The sequence below is a fragment of the Polyodon spathula genome, chromosome 9 (assembly GCF_017654505.1).
Source record: "Polyodon spathula isolate WHYD16114869_AA chromosome 9, ASM1765450v1, whole genome shotgun sequence".
Lineage (NCBI taxonomy): Eukaryota > Metazoa > Chordata > Actinopteri > Acipenseriformes > Polyodontidae > Polyodon > Polyodon spathula.
This window is the reverse complement of record NC_054542.1, coordinates 19,209,309-19,222,097: the sequence shown is the minus strand read 5'-3', so window position 1 is coordinate 19,222,097 and position 12,789 is coordinate 19,209,309. Positions and strand designations below refer to the sequence as shown.

The 12,789-nt window shown below is 38.0% G+C and overlaps 1 protein-coding gene across 1 annotated transcript in view; it reads left to right on the top strand.

Annotated features, from left to right (window-relative positions):
- Nucleotides 1-12,789, top strand: part of LOC121320471 (exportin-4-like) — a 100,430-nt gene that overhangs the window by 47,736 nt on the left and 39,905 nt on the right. The window contains exons 4-6 of the mRNA XM_041258817.1: nt 5,491-5,607; nt 6,234-6,387; nt 11,797-11,909. Of these exons, the coding sequence (XP_041114751.1) occupies nt 5,572-5,607; nt 6,234-6,387; nt 11,797-11,909 (303 nt within the window). The 5' untranslated portion in view covers nt 5,491-5,571. The remainder of the gene's footprint in view (nt 1-5,490; nt 5,608-6,233; nt 6,388-11,796; nt 11,910-12,789) is intronic.

Below are 12,789 nucleotides of genomic sequence, written 5' to 3'. Positions count from 1 at the left end.
AGTGATCCTCGTTCATCATTTTAAAAATGCTGTATCCCAATTAACCCTTTGTGGTCCTATGTCAGACCTGGTCCGACATTACAATTTTCCCTTTCCAAAAAGACGTCAAGCACAGGTCTCTAATCATTTTTTCTCTGAAAAAGCAGAGAAAACCTTTCAATGGCCGAGTGAGACCGATGGGAGCCGACAGAAGCCGAAAAAAGGGGCGGATCTGAGCAATACACATAGCCCCTGCATCACAGGGATAACAGGAACGTAAACAAAGAAAACTGCTTCTGCATCCAGCGCTAAAAGAGTATCACAGACATTTGCAGCGCCTTTTGAGATGTTATAGTTATAAAACAATGACTTGGATCACATTATTGAAGAGTTCGGTGATAAAACGGTGCGTGATCAGGAGAGGATTTTTTCAGTATGCACGACTATGAAGAGGTGTGTGAAAAATACAGCAAACAAGGGGTACAGCTTGGCTGGAGATGCAGTACTGAGTGTCCTTTTGCTATGCATTGCCTTTTAATAAACCTATTTTACTCTGGGGGGGGGGGGAAATACTTTAAACAGCATGTGTGAAAATAAATTGGACTTGATGCGCCTGACAAGCACTTGATAAATGACCACTAAGGGTTAAACGAAGTGGCGTCCCATTTAAACGACATAAATAGTATTGGGAAGAACCGTCTCCTGGAGTTGTGTACCATTGAAGCAGAAATCACGATTTTATCAGTATCCCGATTTAGGTGGCGCCGACTGTACTGCAATTTTTGAACAAGCTGTTTGACAAGGGAAAATCCCCCTCCACATTAAAGGTCTATCTGGCAGCTATTTCAGCTTGTCATGTTATGATTGACTCATCTCCCCAGGTGCTCCTGGTAGGGCAATTTTGTGGGCCTTGGTGGCTTTGGCCGCCTATGAAGTACATTGTTCCTAATGAAGCTTCCACCTGAGCTCGTGCATTCAGCTGAGCTGAAATTGTTAGCATTAAAAGGGGCTTTCTTGCTTGCTATCACCTCCACAAAGCGGATGACTGAGATGCAGGCATTCTCAATACCGAAGACCTGCTTAATTTTTACAGAAGCCAAGACAAAGGTCATGCTCCATACCAATCCTGCATTTTTGCCGAAGGCTATCTCATCGTTTCATATCAACCAGCCTGTGGAATTGGAGGCTTTTCATCCACCTCCTTTCCGGTCTGACAGAGAGCGACCGCTCCATACGCTCTGCCCAGTTCGGGCCCAGACATACTATGTTGACGGGGACGAGAAGTTGGAGGCAGTCCGAACTATTTTTTATCTGCTATGGGGCGAAGTCCCATGGTCAAGCCCTGTCTAAACAGAGGCTGTTCAAGTGGATAGCAGGCAGTCTGGACTGCCTATGAGCAAGCCAACTTGCCCCCCTCCAGAAAAGCTCACTGACCATTCCACCAGGGGCATGGCAATTTGGTGGGCGTTATTCCAAGGTGCATCTGTCAAAGACACATGCAATGCAGCGGTGTGGGCTACTCCCCAAACCTTCACTAGGTTCTGTAGATTTAATGTTGTGGATCCTCAAATCCCTGGTTTTGGAACTAGAACGTTAAGGTCGGCTTCCCAGTCGACCCTTACAACACAGACATAGAGGCGAGTTTCTCCCACAATTTTTTCAGCCTAATTACTGGGTTTCCGAATAGTAACACTATGTAACACAATTTTTGTTCCTGGGTAGTAAGTGTTATTTTCTAATTGCTTATGCCTCAAAAGTGTAGAAAATGGCTATTATTCCCCACAAACTTTGCTTTTGTGACCAGGATAGTGATGCTTCAAAATATCACTATTTCCAATGGGAAAACGGGCAAATGTGTGTCTTTTCGTTCACATAAAGTCCGAAAAAAACAACATATGAATCCAAATTAACATGTATTTATACTAAAGTAATACAAAAATGACTACAAAAGATTAAAGTAGTAAAGTAGTTTTTCGAGATTTACGATTATACTGTAAATTTACAGTATAATCATAAATCTCAAAACTACTCACTTCTAAATCTTTTGTAGTCATTTTTGTATTACTTACTTTGCCCATTTTCCCATTGGAAATAGTGATATTTTGAAGCATCACTGTCCTGGTCACAAAAGAAAAGTTTGTGGGGAATAATAGCCATTTTCTATACTTTTGAGGCATAAGCAATTAGGAAATAACACTTACTACCCAGGAACAAAAAAATAAAAAATATTTGTTACACGGTGTAATTAGCCTTGAAGCATTCCGGTCGTTCGACAGTCTTGCCCTAGCTACAGCTTGGGTATACTGACCCATTCGGTAATGGTTAAATTTTGTACCCTGGTTCCCTGAAATAGAAATGTAACCGTTAACCTTCAAGGTCGCTGCATCCATGATTGTAGCAGGCTTGAAGGAAAAATGACGCAGAGATCTGTGAGCGCTGTCCTCACAGGCTTGGGGTCAGCAACTTTGGTACACAATTTTCAGGATTTGGGTCTTAAGGAGTTAAATATCCATTCAGTAATTGTTACATTTCTGTTTCAGTGAACCAGGGTTATCATAATAACTTAGCGATTCAGTGTGTTCAGTGTCTTGCTGATAACCCTTCAATAAGCAAACTTTTAAAGTCAATTAAACAAATTACATGAAGAAATCTGTACAATTTTACTGTATATATTTATTTATTATCATAATGAAACAAAATGTGTCAATGATGTGACATGATTTTCTTTTCAGCACGTGCAGTCTTTTTATCTCTGCTCTGCAGAGAGGTGAACAAATGCAAAGATTCAGGCAGTTCAACAGAAAGGTGCCGGCCCGTCTGTGTGGTTAAGTGTCCGTTTACACACACAACAGGCTGACCCTGTACAAACGAAAAGTTAATGTAAAATGTCCCTGATTGTCAGATGAAAGGTTCAGCTGATGAATAAAGTGCACAATTTTCAGCTGTTGCATGTACCAGAATATAAATAGCATTGTCCATGCTTTAATCTGTGGTATGTTTGGAGAGTGTGCATATTTCCCTTTAACCCTTGGACACTTGCCAGTAAGAATGACCGTTTAAAATCCCAGACATTATGTCCACCCCTGGCACCAAGCAGGCTAGGACTTCAGCTAGTCTCTTTGAAGTCAAAACCGTGTACAGGCCCTTAGGGGAAAAAGCATCCTCCATTGCAGAGCTAGGAGGGAGCTACAGTGGTTGGTGTGACCTCTGTTTCTCATTGTGACTCTCACAAAATAACCTATATGTTTGTCACTATCCTCTGAAATACTCGAAGGACAAAGGTTTATAATATGGGAATTTTTCAAATATAATGTAACTACCATATTTGCTGAAATTATCTTGTATTGGCACTTTTTTTTTTTTAAAGGTACTCATGTTAAAAGTGGCTGCAGAGTAAAGAATGACATTAAGATGGGACCCACAGTATGGGAATACATTTCTCTTTATGTTTGCGGGAATGGATGGAAATGGAAAGGAACGGGTGGGACCGGGGGTAAAGAGTTTTAAATCTCACGGGAACAGATGGGATCTACACTGAAGGCTTCAGGAAGAGCAATACCAAACTTTAGCTTGTCAGACAAGCTACAAGAACTTGATGTTGTAATATTAAACCAATCACTATGAAATGTTGTAAAATTGAACAAATCAAATGCGTACTCAGGCTTGTGGGTATCCATGTATTTATGAAGACCACACCCAATTTGGTGATGTCACTAGCCCACCCATTCAATTCAACCTTGTTTACTTCCTTCAAGAAAACTGTAAAAGATCTAAACTTATTTTAAATATGTCAACCTCGGCAAGTAATTGGATTAAATAAACTTATTGGGAGTTCAAGTTGGAGTGAAACTCAAAAGACTGTGGACCTCAAGTTTTTTTTTTTTTTTTTTTTTTTTTGTTCTGTTATCAACACGTTATGCATAAGAAAACAGTTGAAGTAGGTTTGTGTGGTTCTTGTAATTCAACTGGGAACAGGATGAGAATGAAAAACACAAGAAAAAAGGGTAACTCAAAAAAGACCCTGCCTCAGATTTTGAGGGGCCCCCAAAAATATATAATTTATAATACAATATCTAAAAAATGAATAAGTAGCGGGTGACTGTATGGATCGGAACAGGCCTGTTTTACCGAGCTGTATTGTGTTGGAGGAGCAGGGACTGCCTGATCATATGACTTGACCTGCGATGAAGTCATGTGCCACTTTTATCAGGTGTGCCACGGCATGAATGTTACTCAGATCAGAACCTGTAAAAGTGTTTGACAGAGCAACACCGAGGAAGTATGAGAGCAGTGCTGAAAAGCAGAAACACAACAAGTACAATGTCATCGCGAGGAAGATATGTTAAACAAAACACCAACACTGACACGTTATTTTAATACAACAACAACAAATGTGTGTGAAGGTACTGGTACTTCAGAAAATACATTGGAGAAAAATCAACAGGAGGAAACGACCTAGGTTTATATGTTTTTTAGGTTGTCTTAAAACACAGCCTGCCTCATCTGGTCCCCATAAAATAAAATAACAAGACAAAAACTATAGCATTACACAATAATAAAAAAAACAACATACCATAAGAAACTACTGTGTACTGTCCTTGTATTATTTGCTAAACACTTTTTGACTGCATATATGTTTGTTACAAACCTATTATACACATACATATTCGTAAGAGTTAAGGACAACACATTTCCAGGCAAGTGTGCAGTTTGCATTAACTTTGCATTGCATTTGCTGCCAGTAACTAACACTAGGCGAACGCTCATTTTCAAAACTGCCGTTAATTCAGACATCGAATCAGGTAAAATATGGATCAGCTAAGACTGGATAATTTGACATTAATGTTACTTGAGCTTGGTGGTAGAAAAACAATAAAGGGAAGGGAGTTAGTATGCAGAGGGGCCCCCAAAACAATAACAGCCTAGGCCCCCATTAAACATAATCTGGCCCTGCAGCATACAATGAGAGGTTAAAAGAAATTGGTCTCTTTTCTTTTTCTTAAATATCATGGGAATGGATGGGATGGGAATGGAATTTTTTTTATGTACAGAATAGTACGGGATGGGAACAAAAATTTAATCAAAAGTTTTTTCACAGGATGGGATGGGACTCAAAGTTTCATTCCCGTGTCACTGTGTAATTCTCCGAGTAGGAGAAATCGGTATCACACATTTGGGGGGGGGGGGGGAAGTATCAAAAGTGTTTTCTGCAATGGTAGTTCTGTTCCGTGAAAATATTTCATTTTTGATAGAATTCCTATATTCTAGACCCTTGTCCTTTTGCAGTTAAAATTATTTTCCACACCTATGAATAAAATAGTATATGCACTAGCCTACTGAGGCCACCTGGCTACACTGTTCTATTTGTCTTACAGCATTAGTTTCATTTGCAAATGCTGGATGAAAAAATAAACACTACTGTCAGTACATTTATGAATGCTTGGAAACTAGTGCTCACTTGCACAATGCTTTTGTGAACTCAACCGTTGTTCATGTCTTTCAATTTTACAGCAGACACTGGCCTGCTCCATTCTCACAGCACTGTTGAGTGAATTTTCCAGCTCTAGTAAAACCAGCAATATTGGACTTAGCATGGAATTCCATGGTAGCTGTAAACGTCTGTTTCAGGTAAGTCACTTTCTTTCTACATACAAATATAGAGAAGTAGTGACAGCTGTTGGACCATTGTGGAGTATTATTAGAAATCAATTTTATTGGACGTGAGAAGTGGGGTTGCACCTAGGGAAGTAAATTCAGAGAAGTTGGGACTATGGGACCAGTCATCATGATGGAATCATTGGACTGTTGGCATTTCTATATAATTATATAGATATATATTTATATACTATAATAGTAAATGGGGTCTATATAATATATAATATAATATATATATATATATATCTATAAATTAATCATTTTAAGAGCTGGAAGGTGGTTAAATTGGTTTAATGAAGTAATGTGTACTGGTGGAACACAGACCAGGAGGGTTCCAGACGATCTGGTGTGTCCTTGTGTATTCCTTCCTATCATAACTAATAAAATACGTTGTTTCTTATATTGAAAATAAATAAAAAATGAACAGACATAAATTGAGTTTACTGGTGAGCTGTTTTGAGTTATTCTTATACTGCCATAACCATTTTGTGTTAGTTATTTTTATTTTTTTTGTATAATGTTTGATGAGTGCCCTTCCACCTTTTATATGAAGTGACTTCTGAAGTTTAGAAAGAGAAACGTATTTGTTTTCATGGCAGGAAGAAGACCTGCGGCAGATTTTCATGCTCACAGTGGAAGTTCTGCAAGAGTTCAGTCGGAGAGAAAACATGAACGCTCAGATGTCCTCAGTGTTTCAGCGATACCTTGCACTTGCCAATCAGGTCCTGAGCTGGAACTTCCTTCCACCTAACTATATCCTTCACTTATAATATTATGTGCTTCAAATTTTAAAGCAACCTGAAGATCAGAGATACTGGAGCTGCTCATTTACATTTTAATACAATTGAGATAACTGTGTGGTCTTTTGTTCTAATTTTTTACATGCCTCATGGATGCAGCATTTCACCTAATGAAAATGTGCTCCACTAATAAAAACATCAGTGTAAAATCACTGTTGCAATAGCCTCAATTATAACAATTGTTCATATAAAGTTCTTTTTGAATGCAAATTTATTTTGGATTTTCCCCTTTAAATATTTCTGGTTCGTTCCAAGCGCAAAGCTACAGTGGTAGCGATTTATTATTAATATTAAGAGTCAACCCCGCTTAATATAATTTCAAAGGGTCAGTGCAGAAGTGGCCTAATACTCTGAGTTAACATGATGTTAGAGATTATTAGACAGTTTTTACTCTAATCAAAATATCAGACAATTCATAATTCGACATTATATAGCAGTCAATATAGACCAGCCAACTTATAATATATACATGAATATTTATATATATATATATATATATATATATATATATATATATATATATATATATATATATATATATATATAGACACACACACACACACACAGCTCTGGAAAAACTTAACAGACCACTGCAAAATTATCAGTTTCTCTGGTTTTTACTATTTATAGGTATGTGTTTGGGTAAAATGAACATTTTTGTTTTATTCTATAAACTACTGACAACATATCTCCCAAATTCCAAATAAAAATATTGTCATTTAGAGCATTTATTTGCAGAAAATGACAACCGGTCAAAATAACAAAAAAGATGCAGTGTTGTCAGACCTCGAATAATGCAAAGAAAATAAGTTCATATTCATTTTTAAACAACACAATACTAATGTTTTAACTTAGGAAGAGTTCAGAAATCAATATTTGGTGGAATAACCCTGATTTTCAAGCACAGCTTTCATGCGTCTTGGCATGCTCTCCACCAGTCTTTCACATTGATGTTGGGTGACTTTATGCCACTCCTGGCGCAAAAATTCAAGCAGCTCAGCTTTGTTTGATGGCTTGTGACCATCCATCTTCCTCTTGATCACATTCCAGAGGTTTTCAGTGGGGTTCAGGTCTGGAGATTGGGCTGGCCTTGACAGGGTCTTGATCTGGTGGTCCTCCATCCACACCTTGATTGACCTGGCTGTGTGGCATGGAGCATTGTCCTGCTGGAAAAACCAATCCTCAGAGTTGGGGAACATTGTCAGAGCAAAAGGAAGCAAGTTTTCTTCCAGGACTTGGCTTGATTCGTACGCCCTTCACAAAGACAAATCTGCCCGATTCCAGCCTTGCTGAAGCACCCCCAGATGAGTCCAATTTTCAGCTTTGCCCGACACCTGGTCGTCTAATGGTTAGACGGAGACCTGGAGAGGCCTACAAGCAGTGTCTCACACCCACTGTGAAATGTGGTGGAGGATTGGTGATGATCTGGGGGTGCTTCAGCATGGTTCAGGCAGCTTTGGCATGAATCAAGCCAAGTGCAAGGTTGTCCTGGAAGAATGCACAGTGTCTCCCAGCTCAGCCGTGGAAGACTGTTACGCCTTTAGATTTGCCATAGGCCTCTTGGTGGCCTCCCTGACTAGTGCCCTTCTTGCCCGGATACTCAGTTTTTGAGGATGGTCTGCTCTAGACGGAGTCATAGTTGTGCCATATTATCTCCATTTCTTAATAATGGACTTTACTGTGCTCCGGGGGATATTCAGTGCCTTGTAAATGTTCTTATATCCTACCCCTAACCCTACTTATGCAATCAATTATTGTGTGTTTTATATTTGTAATTAATTTAGAACAATTTGTAGATTTTATTTTTCACTTTGACATTATGGACTTTTTTTGTGTTGATCAGTGGTAAAAACTCCTAATTAAATCCATTTTGATCTATGTTGTAACACAATAAAATGTGGAAAAGTCCAAGGGGGGTGAATACTTCTGTAGTAAAATAGGATTCTGCAGCCTTGAGTAAACATAATCGTGATCAAATAACAAGTTGCTTACCCATGAGGACTTGTTTTTGATATATTGACCTCGATGATTGAGCATCATTGACATTTGTATACTGTATTTAAACCGCTGATGCGCGGAGGCACGCTTTTGCTAATTGCAATCGTATCAGTACGCTTTTAAGAATCAGCTGCTTACAAGAATCAAATCAACTGGGACAGATTCTTATTTACAAACAACTCAAACAAAAATAAAATAGCTAGCATCTTAAATATAATAAACTTGAACTCGCTCTGTGCAACACTTATGTAAAGGAAAGAGAGGGACATAATACATGTAAATAGTAAATCCTTAATCCCAATGGAACCGTCAGTTTTCTAATCAATTAAAAAATTATAATAAATCAGACTGTTAATAGTTGAATGACTATATAAAACTAGCGAAGAGAAATTACAATTTAAACACCCTGTCTAGTCTCTCTCTACTGTTTTTTGCTTTACTCTGCCATGCTGGATGACAGTATGAGGACATCATGACTAGAAAAATAATCTTCCATTCTGGGTGCCAGAAGTCGTTGTAAACACAGCCAATGCTTTCTAAAGGAACAAAGCAATATTCTTTGGGAAGCACAGAACATACCCGACGGGTCAGGTAGCATTTGTTTACATGTCCTGAAGTGAACTGTGAGAAAATGTGGTTTTACTTGGTTTTATCCTGCATTTTCCCCAGCTGGGTACCAATGTAAGGACATGGCATGCAGTCCTGCTGTTGCTTGCAGTTTACTGTCACACTGGTGAGCTGTTGTTAGTTCACATGACATTTTGAAATGCACTGGCAGGTTTGCTTAGCAGATAACAATAACATAATTCCTATTTTGCACAAAGAACGTTGGCTGCTTGGTTGTGGTATGTTGGCTTCATGCAGTGTTTTTCAGGTTGCTTTATATACAGTGGGATTACCATACTTGTTTGCCAGAAAAAATAAATCAGATGAAAAGAATGGTGGATGGTTTGACAGCTCTTGACTTTCCACTGACCCCAGATTTTTTTTTAATTGCTTTTAAGGAAATTGTTGTTGATAGGGCAATCTAAGTAGGGTTAAATGCTTAATATGTTAAGCATATGTCCACTTGTACCAGTATTTATTATCTTCCCGCTGTCACACTTAACACTTGTTCATACATCTGGAGAACTGCATGTTCAATTGTCATGAAACTTGGTGTGATAGGGGCTGTGGGTAATCTCCTGTCATGGAGAAGCAGCACTCAAAAAGCTACGGGCTGATACCACCAATGATAGGAACCGGGAAATAATACACGGTGGTCTGAATTGAACAGAAATACTAAAAATGAAAAAAGAAACACTGCAAAAACAACTAAAAATAAGAGGCTTCATGATTACAGTGTGTACTGCTCTCATTACAATAGGTTCGGCTGACACACACCCTCTTATACTAATCCCTTGTACCTTACACGAAAAAATAATAAATAAACAAACCTTGGTCTCAGTTCCATACTCGATGGCCAAAGGTTTGGTTGCATTTGGTTGTGTGTCTACTCACAGTAAACAACACGGTGTGATGCTCTCCGTAGCAGACACGCCCACCAGCCAGTCAAGGAACTTCAGCCAATCAGTCCAACGATTCCTTGTAAACAAACCTCAGCTTGTTAGGGTGTCGCAGGCAGAGCTTCTGGCTCTCTCCTGCAGATACCCAAATGCAAGCGAGGCCAGTAATTGTGTGCAGTCCCTGTTGCACTTGATATTTAATATTGTGTTGTATAAGTTTTGCAAATGAGCCTTCAGACATGAGCTCCCTACTTTTAGGTTCTTATTGGTAAATTGTGCTAACAAGGCGAGTCATACCACTACACGATAAGCCAGGCAGTATTAATTAATGTGATCTAAAATTAACACTACATTGAAAGTTATCACATTAAGTGGCAATAAGCCTTTGAGGCTTATTGCACAGTTAAGTTTACATCTGGTTAATAAGTGGACTTTTCATTTATCAGTCAGTGCTTGTTGTGTTCCATTCTTCCATGCTACCATGGCCTGGAATTGTATTTTATCACCTTTGTCATCAGTCTGTTTGTGTGTGTGATATAGAGCTAAAAAATAGAACGGATGTGACTGCTAAATACTGTGGCTGGTCTAAATAGTGATAGTAAACCTTAGGTGGCAAAACTGGCTATGCATGTGCTGAACATTTTCAATACTTTTATACCTGATCAAGTTAATGACAAAGACTGGTGGTTTAACAAACAATCTTTTTAAAAAAAAGAAGAAAAAATCACTTGAGCAATTTCAAATATTTGTTTACGACAAAAGTATTGGCACCTTTTCATTGATTAAAAACCATTAAACAGTAATTGAGCTGCATTATAAAGAGTGAAATTGACTGAAGGGTTTACAACCCGAACAGTCAACGTCTCAGTCCATGTTATGTCTTGGGATGTCTGGTAGAACCATGTCGTCATTCTAAATTAATCCTCTGGGTGTTTTTCCACGTCCATGCTGAGCATTTTAGTCCCTGTAATCTCTTGGTAAGGCCCAGTTAAGCTTGTTCAATTAGACCCTGTATTACTACACAGGGTTTTATATATTGAATTTTGAACCACTGGTGTAATTTGAACCTTATGTACTTGTTTCATACTTTGTTAGATGTGTGTTTCACAAGTGATGCTCATCACAACTATTTTAAACATCCCTGAGCAGTCACTGGGGCGTCTTTTTAATTAAAAGAGCCAGCTGCCCAATGTGTTGGTATGGTTCATTACTGATAGAGATTATATATATATAGATATATATATATATATATATATATCTATATATATATATATATATATATATATTATATCTATATATACTCTACAGTAATGAACTTAAGACCATGATATGAGCACCTTTTTGAAAAATGTGTCCATTTAATGTGGAAATTATGCATGCGTGTTTGTTTAGAAAATGTATTACAAGTGATTTAACTACTGTTATATTTCTGTCTCAACTTCAGTCAGTTATTGGGGAATGCTATTCAGAATTGTGTTTGTAAATTTAAACCAAAGCTTTTGTGGGAGGGGCAAAACAAAAGAAAAAGTAGCCTTTGCTCCCCTCCTCTAGTAAATGTTGACATCTGTTGCTCTAAGTGTGGCCACAGGCCCCTTTTCCTTGACACACGCTGCGCACTGGTTGACAAAGTGATCACAGCCTTGTGGAATGCCACATTCCTAAAGGAGTCTCCCTTCTCCAAACCCTAATATCTTTTATTCATTGGCCTCATGCAGTCGCTATGTAGTGTATGTGGAGAGGCTTACAGTGAGTTTCCATTACATTCTCTTGTGAACTGCTCCCGGCTATGACCCGGGATGTTTTTTTTTTTTTTTAATAACCCCCAGTCCTTGCTGTTGTTGACCTTGACTTTGGATTACTGGGCCGGCATTATATAGCTATGTTCGAATCCTCTCAAAATGTGATGCTAAAGCCAACAGAGTCCTGGCGGGAGACCCTACTGGACAGCAGAGTCATGGAACTCTTCTTTACAGTAAGTCACATTTCTCCTCTTGAGCTACATTCATTCCCCAGCTACAATATTTGTTAGCTGGCTTAAATATTATGATTTAATTATTCCGTTTAAAGCTGGAGAAGAAGCACCTAGAACAGTATGTGATTATTCAGTATATACTGTGATCTTGGACATGTTCTGTACACTAATTATTTATGTACCGTATGTGCTGTGAGTATTCTCCGATTTCCAGGTTCTTTCAAAATGTGTTGCTATGTTGGTTTATATATTTTGTATGTGGTAAAAGAGGTAGTGAAGTTTAAAAAAAAAAAAAAAAGTTTAGGTGTTTTTTTGCATTTGATGAAAAGTTTTTATGAATTTTGTCTATGGTTATCTGTATAGAGAATTCAACCATATACTGTTATACAGAAATTTACAAAGAGCCAACAAATAAGATTAGTAAACTAAGAAAATCCAAATGTGTTTTATTCATTAAATGTCATAGATATATTGTTTCTTAAAACCTACAAAATATAAACTAGAAATGTACTATACAAATGCTGAATTCTAGGAATGCTGCATAACTCTTCCATTCAACATTTCAAGAAATCAGTCTATTATATCAACAGAGTTTAAAAATAATTTTAAACTGGAGTTGTAAAGGAGAGCTTAACACTGTCAGTTGATATCAGTGAAGGTGCTAAAAGTTATGAAAGTGGAAATTGGTCTGTCTTATAATAAATTTCTTGGATCTCTTTCTTTTTTAGCCTGCTAAAATGCCAAGACCAGTTTTTCTAAGACATTTGTGGTCCAAAGTGTACCTACATCAAGAAAAAGTTTGATCTCAGATGTGAATAGCTTCCTAGAGAAATAGTAGCCAGAAGCTAGCAGAAATAGTAGCCAGAAAATCGAAGCAGCT